This window comes from Bos indicus, chromosome 22, assembly GCF_029378745.1.
Source record: "Bos indicus isolate NIAB-ARS_2022 breed Sahiwal x Tharparkar chromosome 22, NIAB-ARS_B.indTharparkar_mat_pri_1.0, whole genome shotgun sequence".
NCBI classification, from domain to species: Eukaryota; Metazoa; Chordata; class Mammalia; order Artiodactyla; family Bovidae; genus Bos; species Bos indicus.
Genome location: NC_091781.1, coordinates 16,207,797 through 16,226,251, shown reverse-complemented (window position 1 = coordinate 16,226,251; position 18,455 = coordinate 16,207,797). Strand labels below are relative to the sequence as shown.

The following is an 18,455-nucleotide window of genomic DNA, read 5'->3' as shown; positions in this document are numbered from 1 at the left end:
CTTGCAGCCCTTGCAGCCAGCTCTCCTCAAGCCCTTCCTCTCAGCTCTTGAGGACCTTCCTGTCATGTGTGCGTGTCATGCTTCCTCTCCCCTCTCTCGCTGTTTAACACTCCCTTCTCAACCCTTTCGGTTTTCCCCTGGATTTGATCCCTGCATATGGCCAGCTGGTGTACCCATCTTGCTTCTGCTCTCCCCTTTCTGTCATCTGAAATACCCCTCCATGTTTTGCCTTATCCCTGACTGTTTTTGAAAAGCTACTGGCAGTCAGGCAAAAGCCTCACCACCTAAGTTCATGACATTTTTTGGTCCCTTGGTGCTTTCTGTATTTCCAAGTATGGGAAAAGAGAACATTCTTTAGTCCCCACCCCCCCCCCCCCCCGCCCCCACCTTTTTTTTTACACCACACCTAGTGGCTTATGGGATCTCAGTCCCCTTACCAGGGATTGAACGTGGGCCATGGCAGTGAAAGCCTGGAATTCTAACCACTGGGCAACCAGGGCACTCCCAAGAATAGTACATTCTCTTATGTTTTATTTGTGTCAGGAGATGAGCTCCATGTGAAAACAGACAAGTTCATTTTAAAACCTGAACCTTTGGAAGAAGCAGTAACCTTAGCCATGCCATCAGGATGTCATGGTGCAGCGACTGTTTCTGAGGGACCAGGGCTCAGAGAATCCATTGCACAGAAGAGTGGGTTAAAGGAACGATGTGGAAACCCCACACAAGTGAGAGTTAAGAAAGAAGAGACCAATTCCAGCCATGGGGCAGGGAAAGACTGCGAAGATTCAGGAAGAAGTAATAGTCTTCATCTAAGACATATTACGTATTTAAGAGGACCCAGAAGAAAGCAGTCCCTTAAACATGGCTATGGCAAACACTTCAGGGGAAGTTCCTACCACTATGACTATAAGGAGTATGGGAAAGGGCTCAGACGCATGATGGGTGGGTTCAGCCTACATCAGAGAATTCATGCTGGACTGAAAGGCAAGGCCAAGGATGCGCATGGGAAGGACTTCAGCCTTAGTTCCCATCACCAACACGGGCAGAATCTTCACGTGGCGGGGACGCTGTATAAGTGCAGCGACTGCGGGAGGACCTTCAGTCGTAGCTCCCACCTTGTATGTCATCAGAGACTCCACACTCAAGAGAAGCCTTTTAAATGCAGGGCATGTGGGAAAGCCTTCAGGTGGAGCTCGAACCGGGTGCGACATGAGAAAATTCACACCAGACTGAAACCGTATAAGTGCAGTTTATGTGACAAAGCCTTCCGTCGCATGTCTGTCTACCGCCTGCACCAGGAAACCCATGCTAAGCAGAAATATCTTGAATCTACTCAGGATGAAGAAGCTCTGACCTGTGATTCAGATTTTGATCATCATTTGAGAGACCAAAGTGGGGAGAGACTCTTTGACTGCAGCCAGTGTAGGAAATCCTTCCACTGTAAATCATACATTCTTGAACATCAAAGGATTCACACCCAGGAGAAACCCTATAAATGTCCCAAATGCAGGAAAACATTTAGGTGGAGGTCCAACTTCACTCGTCACATGAGACTGCACCAGGAAGAGAAGTTCTATGACCTGGACAAATGTAGAGAAGAGTTGAGGCAGACCTCCAACTCCAGCCAGCCCCAGAGCGCCCCCACCATGGAAAAAGCTCTTGTGTGTCAGCAGTGTGGGAAAACTTTCATTCGAAAGAAGACTCTCATCAATCATCAGAGAATTCACACAGGCGAGAAACCATACCGATGCCATGAATGTGCAGAAGAGTTTCCTCACAGGTCGGCCTACATTGTTCATAAGAGGCAGCATGCCACCAAAAGAAAACCTGAGGACGCACCCTCGTTTAGTCATGATAGAGCGTTCCAAGTTCCTCAGACCAGTCCCACCACAGAGGAGCCCTACAAATGCAGCCAGTGTGGCAAAGTCTTCCGCAATCATTCGTTCCTCCTCATCCATCAGAGAGTTCACACCAGAGAGAAGCCTTATAAGTGCAAAGAGTGTGGGAAATCTTTCAGATGGAGTTCTAACCTCTCCCGACATCAGAGGACTCACTCTTTGGGAAAACTGGATGAGTACTCCGAAAGCGAAGATGCTCTAAATCTTCAGTCACAAGTCCTCACTGGTGCAAAACCTTTTCAGTGCCAAGAATGTGGGAAAAACTTTACACGTAAAAGAAGTCTTTTAGATCATGAGGGAATACACAGTGGAGAGAAGCGCTATAAATGTAACCTGTGTGGGAAATCTTATGACAGAAATTATCGCCTTGTTAATCATCAGAGAATCCACACTAAAGAGAGACCGTTTAAATGTCAGTGCTGTGGCAAAGATTTCATTGGAAAACATACCCTCTCCATTCATCAGAGAAAACACATCAGAGCAGCCCAGTCTGAAAATGGTGTGGCTGGGCTGTCTTCCTGCCAGGAGACAGGGGTAAAGTTACATGAATTAAAATCAGGTCAGGAGAATCCTCTTGAAGATGATGAGAAAACTTGTGATCAGAGATCTGAACTCCCTGGACTCCAGGACATACCCACTCGGGGAAAGTGCCACAAATGTAGCACATGTGGGAAAACTTTTAGCAAGAGCTCACAACTCATCAGCCACAAGAGATTCCATACTCGGGAGAGGCCCTTCAAATGCAGAGTGTGTGGGAAGACCTTTAGGTGGTCTTCAAACTTGGCTCGGCATATGAAAAACCATATTAGAGATTAACTTGTGGTCTAACAGTTGGGGAGAGGGGGTCCTGGTTATCCTACTGGAGAACCCCTGATGGTAGGGGATGTGGGGCAGACCTTCACAGAGTGCCCAATCCTTATTTGGAAGCTTGTGGCAGAGAATCCTGAGGATTCAAAAATGTAGGGCAGCTCCATCCTACTGCTGGAAAATGAGATGCTGGGGAAGAGCCTCAGTGCATTCCAGAAGGAGGTTTGGGCCCCTTGGAGTGGGCTTCACACTATGGCCTGGAGTTTCCCCCCAGCCAGATTTTCTTCTGTAACTCTGAAGGGAGAGACCATTGTACTTCGTGATGGTTCAACAGAATGTCCATGGCATGGTAGGCTGTGGCTGCTGGGAAGGGTCCAGTTGGAGCCTTAGTTTGCCTTTGAGTGTGACTTACAATGGTGTCTAGTCCATTTGACCTAAAAAGCACCACCAGCAGCAAGAACTAGTGTCTCCAGATACCTCCAGGGGAGTTCCGGCTGTGCCTTCAATCTTCACAGCTGACTTTGGGTCTTTGCTGTGGGCATAACAGTTTGTCTCAGCTGCAAGTGGAGGAGAACAGGGTCCTGGGCTTGATCATCTGGAGAATGAAGCTCTCCCATCGCCAGCTCCATCCCCCAGGTCTGAATGGACAGCAGCGGTCCATCTGCTAAATAAGTGCATCAGGCATCTTCCATATGCCAGGCCCTGTCGTGTGGGCCATAGACCCAGCAGGGGACTGGAGCAAAAAAGTCTGCCATCTTGGATCTTTACAGACAATAAGCAAATGAGATATATGTAGTATTTGGGGTGATGATATGTGTTGTGGATGGAATGAATGAGCAGAGTGAGAGGGAATGCTGGGTTGGAAGGTGGATTGGGATTTAAATAGGCTGGTCAGGGAGGGTGTCAACTGAGGAGGTCAGATTTGAACAAGGACCCAAAGGAGATCATGGAGGAAACCACGTAGGTCCCTTGTTCCTACTCAGGAGCCTTCACAGGAGGTAGTCTCCTTAGGGAATGGCCCGTAGGCCCCTGAACCAGAGTGAAGTGAGCCATCTGGAAGCGAGAAGCCCAGAAAGGTAGATGGCCAAGCCAGGTGAGCATCATGGGTCCTTGCTGGGCCTTGGCTTCCTCAGAGGGGAACTTTTGGACAGTTTTGAGTAGAGGATTATGGTCTGAATCTGAACCATTACAGAATGTAGTTCAGACTCAGAGTCTCACGTGTTGAGGGCCCAAGGTCATGGGAAGGGCCTCAGAGTCATCAGGTGTGTGTTCCTGGCTTGCTATACCTTTTCTTGGCAGGATGATCTTGGGTGAATCACTGAACATTGGCATCTAAAATTAGAGTGGCTGACTCTGCTACCCAGCTCTTGGGATTGGTGAAAAGGAGGCTTGACTTACTAAGATTCTGGGTTAGGAGTCTGATCTCTAGACCAGAGCTTCACTGAGCTGTAGGTCCCATGTCAGTTGACACTATAGACACAGAAATACCCCTTTTCTGTCCATCTTTTCATCCCCCTGCTCCTTGTGCCACCTGGTACTTCATAGAGTTCCTGCCCCAGTAGGGGTGTTTCTACTGCCATTTTTATAAAATGATAAATATTTATTTTTAAACATTCAAGTCAGATTTTTAAAAATGTAAAGAGTGAAGTAAAAGTCAACAGAAATCCCTCTGTACTGAGGTATAAACCTTTAATATTTTGGGATTGTACTGATGCAGTCTGAGTTTTAAAATAATCATGTAAGTAGTATATGATTATGATAGAAATATTAGTATGTACAGATTCACTAAAAGGAAAAGTCTGACTACTTGGAGCTAACTACTAAACATTTTGGCGTAATCAGTGTTGAATTTAACTTCATTAGTCTTCCCTGAACGCCCCTGGGCTGACCTGACTCGGGCTGTTCCTTTCACGTGGAGTGCCACGCTCCTGTCTGATCTGGCCCAGGTCTCCACTCTTTCAGTCCCAGCCTTCCCTGACCCTTGTCCCTCTAGGCATTCTCCTCTGGTCCCACCTCTCCTCGTGCCTGTATATTGCTCTGTTGGGTGTTGTCTGGGTTTCCAAAAGTTATTCCCATTATTGTAGCCAGACTGAGTACTCCAGAAGCCAGGTTTGGGTGTTTTTTTTCCGGGCAGAGTAGATTTTGCACAAAGTTGCCTCTTTGAAGGAATGTAGAACTGAATTCATTATTTTAGCTAAGTCAGGATTGGAACTTTTCGAAGGTGTTTGTGAGTGAAATGTTGACTGGAGACTGCCCACAAGCGCGCCTGCTACTTGGGAGCCCAGCCACTGGTGTCTCCGAGCCAGAGGGGACCCAGTTGACTGCCTTGGCCATCCGTGCTCACCTCACACCTGGCCTGGCCTGGAGAACATACCCCTTCTTCCAAACCTGGCCCGCGTTCTCCCACTCCCTGGGAGGAACTGAAATTAGGGCTCGTGGGAGCCAGATGGGCTGGGACTCCACAGAGGGGTGGATATCAGGAGATGTTTCAGGCAAGTGTTCAGTGTGGTTGGTCTCACCCTTGCTGACAGAACCTGTCAGTCCAGGCAGAGGTGAGTGTAGAGAAGAACGTGCAGGAAATGTAAATTGATGTGGATCATCTTATACTCATGAAGTTGGCTAATTTTTAGAAGCCCTTGTGTGGGTAAGTGTATGGTACATGGGAACTCACTGCTGTGGGAATGGAAATTGTGACAACTGCTGTGCCAAGCAATATGTAAAATCTGGTAAAATTGTGTATATTCTGCCACCCAGAATTCTACTCCTGGATAAACCCTAAAGTAACTCCATTTGAAGAAGGAAATGTGTCTCTGACTGTTCATTGCAGTACTGTGTAGATAGCAAGATTAGGAGAAGCCTAAATTTCCATCAGCAGAAGAACAGGTTGTTTTTGGTAAGTGAATATGAAAGAACTAGAGTTACATCTTTCAACATAGGTGAATCAAAAATGATGCAGAGAAAGCTGGAGAAGCTGCACACCATTTATGTAAAGTTAAACATACTGTGTATCTGTGGGCACATTATTTAAACTTACTCGTGTTTCACTTTTTCTGTAAAATGAGATAGTAGTGCCAACCTCACCGGGTGATGGGGGAGGGGGACAGTTAATGAACTAATGCATGTAAACTGCTTAGAATAGTGGCGGGCATGTAAGCATTGTTGGCATAAGGTAGCCAGTGTTACTGTTTTACACAATAATATATTTCCTGTGATTCAAGTTATATGAGATGAAGAGTGTAAAATCCTGTGTTAGAATGATGTGTGAAAGCCATGCTCTGCCTTCCCAGAGCAGGAGTTGCTGATGGAAGCAGGGAGGGTACATGGAGGTTTCAGTTGTGTTTTCTTTCTTTTAAAATGTTGATGTAGTTGGGTCCGCATGTTGATTTAATGGGATATGTGATGGGTTCTTTTCTAACTGTGTGTTTAAGATATCTCAAAATAAAAGTATTTTTAAGCATGGGCTCTGCCATTTCATGGTTTTTTAGAAATCCTGGCTCTGCCATTTATGTGGTGTTTCCTAGAGCAGGCCATCCCTTCTCTCAAGGCTTCAGGTTCCGTGCCTACAGAAATGGAGGGCAGCACAAGTGGCTCCTAGTCAAGGAGTGGATCGACAGGTCTGGAACATCCCCAGCGGTAAACCAGGCAGCAGCTAGAAAGAGTGGGGATGTTCTCCATGTATTGACATGTAATCTTCAAGACCTGCAGTTTAATTTAAAAGGATGTTATACGCTGTGTCTCCTTTAATTCCTCCTTGCCTAAAAATAACAAGTGATATCAGAAGCTGTAGCCTGGGATCCTGTGGATGGAAGATGGTTCGTCATCCATTGCTCTGTTTTTGGGTAGTGAGTAGGTTTACACACCAAACACCCTTCTTTTTAAGTTAATGCTAAGCCAGCTAAGAAGAGCAAAGAGGCTGAACCTTTTATCAGCCAGGTTATAGTCAGGAGCCAGAAACCATGTCAGTTATTTTAACAAAAAATTTGCAGAGAATATTTCGCTAGATCTCTCTAAGTAAAAAGGCAAAAAGAGAAAGCTAAGGTATCATGGAGGTAGTGACTGTGAGGAGCTACCACCCATGACTGGAGGAGCTGAGAGAACCTGGCCTCATTGTGGATGTTTGACCACCGATGGATTTCAAGCTCTGCCCGCATTTTGCCTTGCATCTGGACAAGCTAAAAAGAAATCCCAAGCACACCGTCTCAGCTTTCAAGATGACCAGGTTTATGCCAACCCTGACCTTTTCAGTTGTACTGGAATCCTCACCCCTAACCACAATAAAAACCAGAGCCACTCACCCCTCCTTTTTTCAAGGCAAACCACCTGACTTTGGTACCTGTCCTGCTGTCACCACAGACCCTCATTGTGTGAATAATAAACTTTCATAACCTATTGATATGTTGTGATGTCATTAGTTTCAACATCTGAACCAGTTTTAGATGGTGGTATTGTATTGATTCCACCTCTACAGGGCAAGCTACAAAGCGGGAACCAAGAGGAGTGGTTTGAATTGTTAAAAGATTAGGTAGACATTGCAAGTGAACCCCTGTGGGACTGAATTCAGACCTGTGAGAAGGAGAGCACAGCTGGGCCGGACTCTACTGCCACTACCAGAAGGAATTGCCGCAGAAGGAAGAAGCATTGGGAACAGAAAGCAGTGCCCATCAAAAGCAAGAAGGAACAAGTCTCCTCTTCCTCCTATGTTAGGATTCACCAGAGGATCAGAATCAATAGGATATGTGTGTGTGTGTATATAAATAGAATAAAATTGGCTCATGTGGTCCAAAATTCGCTGAGTGGGCCAGCAGGTTGGAGATCCAGGAGAGCCCATATTCCAGTTCCGCCCAAAGGCTGTTTGCAGTAGAACCTGAAAGAGCTGATGTTGCGGGTGAAGTCGGTAGACAGTCTGCTAGAGTATTTTTGGTTGCCTGGGAAGGCCAGTCTTTGTTTTATTCCAGCATTCAACTGATCAGAACAGGCCTGTCCACATTATGGACAGTAATCTGCTTTACTCACACAGCCCACCAATTTAAGTGTTAATCGCATCCAAAAAAACACCCTTACAGAGTAATATCTGACCTAATGTTTGTGGCCCAGACGAGCTGGCACACAAAATGAGTCATCACATCCTCCAGTATTGAAGCTTCTCTCTCGTACTCATTGATTGCAGAACCTAATGAAACCAGCAGGCAAGGCAGAGACGAGGATTGCAGAATTCCAATCCCGTCATCACAGAGCATCTCTAGAAGGGCAGGTTTGAAGCAGAAAGATAATAAGCTAATAAATGATGCAACTTTGCTGAAGTATTTTTAAAATTCCTAGGATATTTGACTTAAAATTTTGAGGCTGATAATACTTATTGAGGAAATTTTGTGTTAAATTGTAGACAGTTGGTCACTTAAAGGTGTGAATTATGTCATCAGTTGGTTTTACCCATTGACGTAATAGCTGTTGACTGACCTTATCTTGCTGTAATGAACTCAATGAAAGTCTCAGGAAGAGTTTCTCAATTAAGAACACAGTTAAGAGTATTCCTCTTCATGAACATTTATTTTACAAGGTTCAATCAATTAATAAATTTAATAAGGGAAATCTGTGACTTTAACCGGAGAAGGCATTGGCACCCCACTCCAGTACTCTTGCCTGGAAAATCCCATGGACGGCAGAGCCTGGTGGGCTGCAGTCCATGGGGTCGCTAGGAGTCGGACACGACTGAGTGACTTCCCTTTCACTTTTCACTTTCATGCATTGGAGAAGGAAATGGCAGCCCACTCCAGTGTTCTTGCCTGGAGAATCCCAGGGACGGGGGAGCCTGGTGGGCTTCCATCTATGGGGTCACACAGAGTTGGACATGACTGAATCGACTTAGCAGCAGCAGCAGCAGCAGCAGCAGTGACTTTAACAAAACACAGCACGGAATCCAGATTTGCCTCAAATGGAGCAGTGACCTGGATAAGACCCCAACAGAGCACAGGGGAAACCAGACAGTGGAGTCCTAGAACCAATTAAAAACGCGAAAAGGCAAGGATGCTTCCATTTACATTCATGATTGAGCTATCTTTGTTGCCCAAATGACCTGGGAGCACATCAGTTCATGCCTTTCACTATTAAATCTGTATCAGATCTTTCACTATTAAATCACTATTAAAGGCAAGGAGAACGTGTACATCTCAGGTGTACGGGTTAAGATTCATAGGATATTAATGTGGTTTCAATAGATGGTTCCTATTGGTGTGAATTAAAGAATCTGATAAATATATTGAATAGAGGTAGAAAAAATTGGTCTAAGTATGGATGTTTTCCCTCTGCAACTTAAGATTTGAATGAGAGCAGGAAACAGACTGCCTTCAGATACATCATTGTGGCTTATTTAAAATGGCCATGGAAGATTCTGCCTTGGTGAGAGTCAGTCCAAGGAGGCAATACGTATATAGAACAATACTAAGTACTGACATCAGCAATCCAAGAGAAACGTGCTTTTAGAGTCACGCAGACATTTCCACATAATAGTTGGACACATGAATCTTATTCATGTAGAAGTATAAAGTTGTTGGGAAAATCCACAGGTTTTCCTTCTTGGTCCATTTACAATTAATTATATACATTTAAATGTTCTATCATCAGATCCACAGCTGAGAAGCTTATTCTGTCAAGGTGCAGTCTAATGTGAACATAAGCAGGAACTTTTATGTCTTAAGGCTGATTCATGTGAACATATGGCAAAAACCACCACAATATTGTAATTAGCCTCCAATTAAAAAGTCACGTGAGAAAAAAAGAAATAGAAGTTATATATAAGCAGAAAGTCTAGTCTGTGTGAGTCCACATGGGCGCTGGCACAGCCAGGAATCGCGCGGGTCGCCATGGTGGAGCTGCAACAGCTCCGAGTGCAGGAGGCAGTGGACTCCATGGTGAAGAGTCTGGAGAGGGAAAATATCTGGAAGATGCAGGGCCTCATGCTCCGGTGCAGCGCTGGCTGTTGCAAAGACAGCCAGGCGTCCATGCAGCAAGTGCACCAGTGCACTGAGCACTGCCATGCATCTCTGGCTCAAGCCCAGGCCCTGGTGACCAGCGAGTTGGAGAAGTTCCAGGACCGCCTGGCCCGGTGCACTACATACTGCAGTGACAAAGCCAAAGATTCAATAGATGTGGGGAGTGAGGAGCTTCAGGTGAAGCGGCGGCTGGAGACCTGCGCGACCAAGTGTGTGGATGATCATGTGAACCTCATCCCAACCATGACCAGGAAGATGAAGGAATCTCTCTCATCCATTGGGAAATAGCTGTCTGCTAGTGGCCATCAGGGGTGAGGGCAGGAATCGATTTAAAAAGAGGAATGGGGATTTGGGTCTTTCAAGGAAAGCTGATGAATGAGGAAATTAAGGATGGCAGCAAGTCTGAGGCCTGTGTTTCTTTGCTCTGAACACTGGTTCCTTTGTGTTTCAATCCTAGAAAGTGAAGTGGAAAAACAACTAAAATTTGGGTCACAGATAGCTCAGGAGGTTTTTTGTGAGCCTGAATTTCATGTGGCAAGTGCTTCTGTTGGCAATAGGGAGTCTCCCTTGTACCACACCAGGGCCCAGATTCTCTTACTGTACTGGTACCAAGAGGCTGGCAGGTTCATCTAACCTGCTTATGGTCTAGTGGACTATGAGAAGAGGTGTTTCTGTTTGTTGCCCACCTGCTGTTTACCAGAAGGATCACTACAACTTTTCCCACAAATTAATAAAACCCATGCAGTCACTAATTTAGAAAGGGACAGGGGGTTTCTAGGGATTTTGTTTTGCTTGGTTTTGTTTCATAGACAAGGGCATGATGTTAATTTAAGATGTAAAGTTGGGAGAGGCAGTTTGGATAAAAACTTTGAAAGGGTCCCTGCAGGTACTCATTTCTGACCATCAAGATGTGGCTGTGTATTTCTTAAAATTTTCACACTACATTTTTCAGCATTTGTCTCTAGAGCTGAGTTTCTTGGGAGCACCATATAATGGGATCTTGTGTTTTAATCCATCTAGCCTTTGGTTGGTGAATTTAATTCACCTAAAATTTAGGGTAGTTACTGATATATGAAGACTTATGACTGCCGTTTTATCTTTTGTTTTTTGGTTGCTTTATATTTCTGTTGTTTCTTCTTCCTTGTGTTTCTGTCTCCAACTCTCTGAAAGATTCCATATGCAACTGGTATGGCTGCTGCTGCTGCTGCTAAGTTGCTTCAGTCATGTCCGACTCTGTGCGACCCTACAGACGGCAGCCCACCAGGCTCCCCCATCCCTGGGATTCTCCAGGCAAGAACACTGGAGTGGGTTGCCATTTCCTTCTCCAATGCATGAAAGTGAAAAGTGAAAGTGAAGTCACTCAATCTGACTTTTCACGACCCCATGGACTGCAGCCTACTAGGCTCCTCCGTCCATGGGATTTTCCAGGCAAGAAGACTGGAGTAGGGTGCCATCGCCTTCTCCGATTGGTGTGGCAGAGGCCACTAAATGTTCCCTATGGTTTGGATTCCTTTCATTTTCAATGGTAGAAGGCTTATCTCTTTATAGGACTACTGAAGTGAAAGACTCTAGGTCCCAGCCTTTTTTCAGTGTATACCCTCATCATTTTCTGAATAATCATATATTTTTTGGAAACAGGAAACACGTAGTAGCCAAAGACTAACACACTGGACATTATTTTTTTAATTATCTAAAATAATTATATGTATATAAAATGATAAAAAGAATTGAAGAAAGCCTTCAAAATTAGATTTTGAGAAATTTTAAAGATCAAACCAGGTCATGATTAGTGTCCGGCTGGAGGCCTCTGAGGATCCTGTGGAGCATCCTGTGAGTAAGGCTAACCACCTGGAAGATGACTTTCTCGGGGCTGAAGGATGTCAGCTTCAGGGACAAATCATGAAAGTAGGAAAGCCCCTGCGCTGGGACAGTGCCTTGTGGGGAGGGGAACGTAGCGGGCAGTGGCTGAGGGGGTGGTATGGATGGCCTGCAAAGTGGAGGAGGGCCTGTATCTGGCAGCGATGCAGATCTGTTGAGAGTAGCAGGCACCTGGTCAGCACCTGGAGAGTAGCCAGGGCTCTTTGGGCCACTTTTTCTTGGAGAGGCAGAAGCGGGGGATGCTACTGGACCCCATGTCTGTGTAGGGACAATAGGTGGGCCTCTGGGACAGGGGGGAACCACATCCCCAGCCCCGCATCCAGATGGGGGTTCACATGCCAGGTTCAGCAGACAAGCAGGAGACAGTGCTGGCGGATCTGTCTTCCACGTGGGGTAGGTGACTTGTGCTGTGACTTCATTTACCCACATAAATGTGGGTAGAGGCCTGTTCTTTGACCCCACCTGACTTCTAGACATCTACAGGAGGGGAGAGAAAACCTTAGTGAGTTCTCCATCAGTGGGCAATGGAGGCATCCACCCCTCACACAGCAAGGAACCCCATGGTCCCTGGGCTTCAGTGAACTAACCCCGTACCCTGTGGGGGTACAGCTTTTCAGAAGCTTTTCCAGAAATGAGAGGTCTCCTAAACTGTCCAAAATTCATTTTTAGGTTTGATCAGACCTTCAGTCCAATGTGTCTCCACTCCTGGTCTAAATAACTGACACCCTTGTTTGCCAAAGGCTGTTTCCTATGCATTTGTAAGTTCTATTTCTTTTAGGAGGTATGAAGTGACCATCCTTCCTGGTGAAATCTGAAAGCCCTTACCTTCTAGGTTGGAGTATGTTTCAAGATCTGAGCAGCTATTCAGCTGTTAGATGCTGGGTGAAAAAGGTGGGTCTGATTGAGGGGCAGTGAGAAGACTTCGGGCCTGGGACTGGAATGCTACGTGGGTTCCAAGGCCATGTTCAGTGGGTCTGAGGGAAGGAGGACTTCCAAGGAAAGGACCAGGAGGAGGAGTGGCTGAAGTCTGGTCATCCCCTCCCTGCCCCACGGCCATCTCCTTTTATTCTCTGGTGCCGGCAGCTGGCCTTTATGACATCAAGGTCTTCAGCCAGTCACAGCGCTCGTCCTGTGCTGTCACCATGGACCCTCCAAGGCAATTTGTGGAGGAAAGCACCTTTGCGACCAGTGTAAATATGTACCTCTCTGCTTTTGCCGCTTAATGTGCCTGGGCAAGGGCAATTGTTTTAGTCCTGTGAACTTTAATTTCTGGGAAATTTAATTTTGAGGAGCGGTCTTTATTTTTAAGGGTGAATTTATTTCTGCAATCTTTAAAAACATGAACATTTTGTAAAGATGTCTTTTTGAAAAAAAAGAAAAGTAGATCTATGCAAGGGAATTGCTAACAACAGGATTTAAGTGTATGCTGAAAGGACTGGGAGCAGAATAGTTTGGTGACAAAAAAGGAACCTCTACTAATGTAGTCATTTAAAAAGACTCTATTAGGGTTGTCCAGATAAATGGAGCCAACATATGTGTGTACGTGTGTGTGTGTATGTAGAGAGAGAGAGTGTGTGTGTTATTATAAGGAATTGGCTTACATTATTATGAAGGCTGAGAAGTCCAGACTCAGGAGAGCTGGTACTGCACTTCCAGTCTAAGTCGGAGGTCAAAGGCATGAGAAGACTGATATTACAGGCTGAAGACAGTCATGAGAGCTTTTTTTTTTCCTTCAGATCTTCAATGGATTGGATGAAGCCTACTTTCCACTAAGTTATAGAATGGAATATAATGGATACAGATTTAACTAATGAAACCAGAATGAGAAATATAGGAAGTTTGAATCATGAGAAATTTACTTTTGGTCTTAGACAAACCAAAATATTGTGTTAACATGTTTTTAAATGATAAATTAATGAAGACTGAATCATACCAGATTTTCTTTTAAACTGATTTTAAATTATTTTTCTTTTAAATAGATTTTCTTTTAAATTCTTATTATCTCATAATAGTTACAAAGGCTATTAGGTAAATATACTTTTTTCCCCCCCTAGATTACTGGTTTATTATAGAAGGATATAACCCAGGAACAGCCAGATGGAAGAGGCTCACAGGGTAGCATCCATGTCCCGTCTGAGTGACCAATGTGCCAGCATTTCTACGTGTCCACCAGCCCGGAAACTCCCAAGTATACTTTCTAATGTTTATAAGTAGAAATACTTTAGTAACATTTCTTTCCTTTTTCTTAGACAATTTTGGCTTCATCCAACCTAAATGTTCATAGAATATATATATATATAAAACATCCAAATGTGTTTTTTTGATGAGTGAATCCTTCACATATTCAGGAGAGGGAAAAGAGATAAAATGTGACAGGAAAAAATAAGAGGGAATTGACTTTAGACAGACAGCTAATTATTCTTCTCTGTAAGGAAAGAGGGAAAGTTTAGACATGCACATATACAAAAAAGAGTGATTCTGACATAATTTGGTCCTTGAAATTTTTTTTTTTTCTCCTTCATAGGGTATGTGGGATCTTCGTTTCCTGACCAGGGATCAAACCCATGCCCCTGATATTGGGAGCTCAGTGTCTTAACCACTGGACTGCCAGGAAGTCCCTGGTCCTTGAAAATTATATTTAGCCAAAAGATATTTAAAGCCAGCACTTATTAATGCCTGATGTATGGAAAGGAAGGAAGCGATGTGTCCTGCTTGAAACAAAATGATGTGTTGCTCCGGCAAACAAGACACCATGGGGAACAGGTCTAGCTCTCAGGGAGCTGAGGCCACAGAGAGAGTTTGGGTCCAGGGGTGAGCCACACCCAGCTGAGTAGGGAGTAGATCTGTGAGAAATCTCTAGCCTGGCATCCACTGCACTAAACACGAACTAACCCTGCCAGGGGAGGACATGCCCCTTGTCTATAGGCTTATATCCTAGAGAAAACAGATGCTGCTTTGAGGAGCCATGCAGTGGAGCTGGCACAAGTTGGCAACTATGGGAAAGGGAAGGGCAGCTGTCAGGGACACCTCTAGGTTGGGATTCCAAGTGCTATGACAGAGGGGACCGGAGAAGGGGTGAGGTGTGTGTATGGCTTTGTGGAAACAGTTGAGGTTACTAGGTAGAATCTGGACTGGGATAGGATGGGAAGCACTTTACACAATAATCAGGTTGCTAGGAGCCCCCAGTCTTCTATGGCCCTTTCTTTCTGAAGCTCCTTCCATAGATGACTCCCTCCAGCACCTTCTGACAGGTGAGCTTCAAATCGTTCACAGCCTTTAGTCCCCTAGTTCCTGGCCAGCCCCTACCTATTCAACCCACAGTGTGCCCTTGCTACAAGCGACCCTGGTTCTGGGAATCCTGCCCAGTATGCTGACTTCTCCATGGCCTTGTGGACCACTGGGGAAGGTGGAGAAACCCTCTCTGCCTGAGGGTGAATCAGAGCATCATACAGGATGTAGGCGTCAGGATCTTGAAAGCTCGTTGACGTTCTCAGTAGTGTAACTTGATGTTTCTCAGGGGTGGCAGTCCCTGTCCATTCCAACGAAAGTAAAGCAATGATCAATACTGACAAGGAAAGTGAGAGGAGTCCCCAGACTGGCCAAGAGGCCGGCACCAAGGCAGGCTTACCCTGAGCTCAGAAAGAACCAGCTGGGAAGCCTCTCTCTTGCAGTGTTCCTGGAAGAGTGTTCCCATGGTGAGTTTGTTGCTGCAGTAACAAATGACCACAAATGTAGCTGCTTGGACAAGAGCCATTTACTATCTCACAGAGCCTGAGACTGGCAAGTGTTGCTTGTTCCTCTGCTTAGGGTCTCACAAGACTGCCATCAAGGTTTTGTTGTCCTTGGCTCTTACCTGGAGACTGAAGGAAATCTACTTCTAGGCTCATTCATTTTGTTGACAGAGTTGATTTCCTTCTCATGGTCTTCACTTGGCCCCTGCCATCATCAAGCCAGCAATGGCAGTAGAACCCTTCTCATACTTAGTCTGTCTTCTGCTTCTTCTGTTCTCTCTCTCTGACCCCAGTGAGAAAAAGTTCTCTATTTTTCAGAGCCCAAGTGATTAGGCTGGGGCACCCAGGTGATACAGGATAGTATGCCCTAGATTTAGGCCCATAATTTTAATTACATCTGCAAAGTTACCTTGGCCATATAATAAAACATAATCACAGGTTCCGGTGATTAGGGCAAGGACATCTTTAGGGGGCTTTTCCACTGACTACACATGGTCATGTATTTGTAAAATTTGTAAGAGTAATTTTTTTTTTTTCTTTTGTAGAAGGTCCAGCATTCTCCATTCTCTTGTTAATCTAAGACAGCATTTTTGAAGCTATCATTCTTTAATCATTGTTGCTTCCTTTATAAAATAAGTTTCAGGAATGGCAACGAGCATTTTCTTAAAGATTATGGGGGAACCCAATTGCATAGAAAATATCAGAGACCATGGCACATAACCATTGACATTATGAAACTGTTACTATTCATTCACACACAAACACATGCATGCATTCACACAAACATATACACACACAAGTATATCTGAACTAGATAAAGATGTAAAGTATACTTTTTTTTAAAAAAGATTTATTTTTACGTATTTCTTTTTGACTGCACTGGGTCTTCCTTGCTGTGGGCTTTCTCTGGTTGTGGTGACTGGGGTTTACTCTTCACTGCAGTGCACGGGTTTTTCATTGCTGTGACTTCTCTTGGTGCAGAGCACAAGCTCAGTAGTTGTGGCTTGCAGGTTTAGTTGCCCCGCAGCATATGGGATCTTCCAGGATCAAGGATTGAACCGGTGTGCCCTGAATTGGCAGGCGGATTCTTAACCACTGGACCAGGAAAGCCCCCAAAGTATACTTTTTAGTATACTTCATTAAAATTTTAAAATTTGAAAAGCTAATTAAGAAACAAAAGAACCTAGAAAAGTCCCTGTGGTCCAGTGGTTAGGGCTCTGTGCTTTCATTGCTAGGCAGGAGTTCAATCCTTGGTCTGGGGATTAAGATCCCATAAGACCCACGGGTACTACCAAAAAAAAAAAAAAGGTCCTAGAATTCATTGGCGCCGCCAGGTAGGTCTATTCTTGGTCCTGGAAAGATTTCTGGAGCATATTGGATGATAGAGGGCTAGCACAGGTGGTTTATAGAAGCCCAGTGGCTGATGGTTCCCTTTGATGCTGTAGGTGGAGCCCTCCGTCCTCGGTATGGAAGACTGAGGACGCTCCCGTGTTGTCTCCATTTTCTCCTTTGTAGCTATGTCAAAGAGTCAATTTGGACACGGGAAGAAAACTCTAGATACATTTTTCTGGATAAACGAGGTAACTGGAGAAATCACCTACCCCCAGCAGAAGACAGACGCACCCGCAACGTTGCCAGCTCCTCTCCAGAAGCCAGGAGAGGGACCCAGATCTCAGCGCGGGACCGTGCAGGGTGCTCCTCCCAGCACCCAGGGCGCGGCCGGCACACTTGCGCAGAAGGCCGCCCCTCCACCCCCTCCTAAAGCTGCACTGAAAGACGTTGGCTCCCGAAACTCCTTCCCAGCTCCGCCGCCCTATCTCCTGGCCAAAGATGGAGCCCTGAGCGCCTCGCCATTCTCTGCAGTTCCTGTCACCATCTCACCGCCAGGAGGCGCTCGGCCACCGTTCAGCCCCCTTGGGCCAGCCCTTCTGCCGCAAACCTCTGCCTTTCCTCCCAGCCCTTCAACCCCCTGGGGCTTCACCTGCAAGCTGAAAAACATCCTTACTGGGAATAACCGATTTTCCTTTTGAGCCTGAGCAAATACGCCTGACCACGCCCTCTAAGCACCTTGCTTCTATTGTCGCCTGGCACCAGTACTCCTTCACGCCATAAAAGACCGGCCTGCCTCCCCTAGAAGCGCTAAGGACCCTTGGCAGAGTTCTTATAAGAATATGCCCAGTGCTTTCAAACCCCATATAAATTTAACTTCGATTTTAACACTTTTTTTTTTTTTTTTTTTTAAGAACTTCCTTTACCTCTCAAGACATCTTGGTATTTTTAACTCTGGGATTCAAGAATTTGGTTCTACTCTCAGCTGCAGAGTAATATGCCTAGTTCCCAGTCAGAGCCTGAAGGATCCCCGCCTTGGCTGAGATAGGAACAAGCCGGGCTGAGTGGGACTCGAAGGCCTGGTGTCTTTGGGCACGATCTAGGGCCACCGGGGCTTTGGGGCTGCATTGAGGACCAGCCTGGGCTCTGATCAGCAAGGAGTTAGAACTGGATCTGGGTGGTGGGGGGCAGCCTGGGGCCAGGGAGACTTTGGGCAAAGAGCCTCCCCAGTTGGAATAGGGGCTGGGCGATGCTCTGGTGGGACAATGGGCAGCCTCTGGGCCCTCGCAGGAGTGGAGTGACTCCTGCTTACTGACATGATCATGCTGGGCAGGAGGTGGTAAGTGGAGGCTCTGAAACACCTTGTCCCAGCCTGAGGACCCCAGGAAACCCCAGTTCTCTGGGCTGGAGAAGAAAGGCCTGGGATCCAGCCTCGATCCTCTGGCCAATGACCCTCTGATACTGCCAGGACCCCACCTCTCTTGCCCTCAGTTTCCCTTCCATGTGATGTGGGAGTGAGCCAGCCTGTCTGCGCGTCTGCTCAACTGCACAGTCTGTGACTGTGTCCCCAGAAACCAGGACTGGGTGAGGCCCCAGGACACAAGGCCTGGAGGTCAGGTCTCAGGTGGGGTCAGCTGATGCCAAGGGCATGGCTGAGTGTGGCAGAGGGCAGGGGCCATGAGCTCCACAGGGTTGGGGGGGATGACCAGTGTACACTCTCCAGGATCCCTGATGGATGGCCTTGACAAAGACCTCGTTGTCATGGTTAGGGGTGCTGGCCTTTCAGGCAGAGTTGTGGCCAGGCCCCTAGTCCTGACTTTGCA

General features: G+C 46.0%; 1 protein-coding gene, 1 long non-coding RNA gene and 1 pseudogene across 6 annotated transcripts in view; all 3 read left to right on the top strand.

The window, feature by feature from the left end:
- The window catches only part of ZNF445 (zinc finger protein 445), a 61,018-nt gene extending 54,856 nt beyond the window's left edge, over positions 1–6,162 (top strand). For all 5 annotated transcript variants that reach the window (XM_019984560.2, XM_070776195.1, XM_019984558.2 and 2 more), the window contains one exon: positions 544–6,162. In XM_019984560.2, the coding sequence (XP_019840119.2) occupies positions 544–2,714 (2,171 nt within the window). In that variant the 3' untranslated portion in view covers positions 2,715–6,162. The remainder of the gene's footprint in view (positions 1–543) is intronic.
- Positions 6,163–6,315: 153 nt separating this feature from the next.
- Positions 6,316–11,369, top strand: LOC109576144 (protein FAM136A pseudogene; annotated as a pseudogene).
- A 1,245-nt stretch (positions 11,370–12,614) lies between these two features.
- Positions 12,615–16,933, top strand: LOC139178581 (uncharacterized). The gene is made up of 3 exons (XR_011562958.1): positions 12,615–12,882; positions 13,627–13,760; positions 16,819–16,933. It is a non-coding gene; the product is annotated as an uncharacterized lncRNA (long non-coding RNA).
- The last annotated feature ends 1,522 nt before the right edge of the window (positions 16,934–18,455 follow it).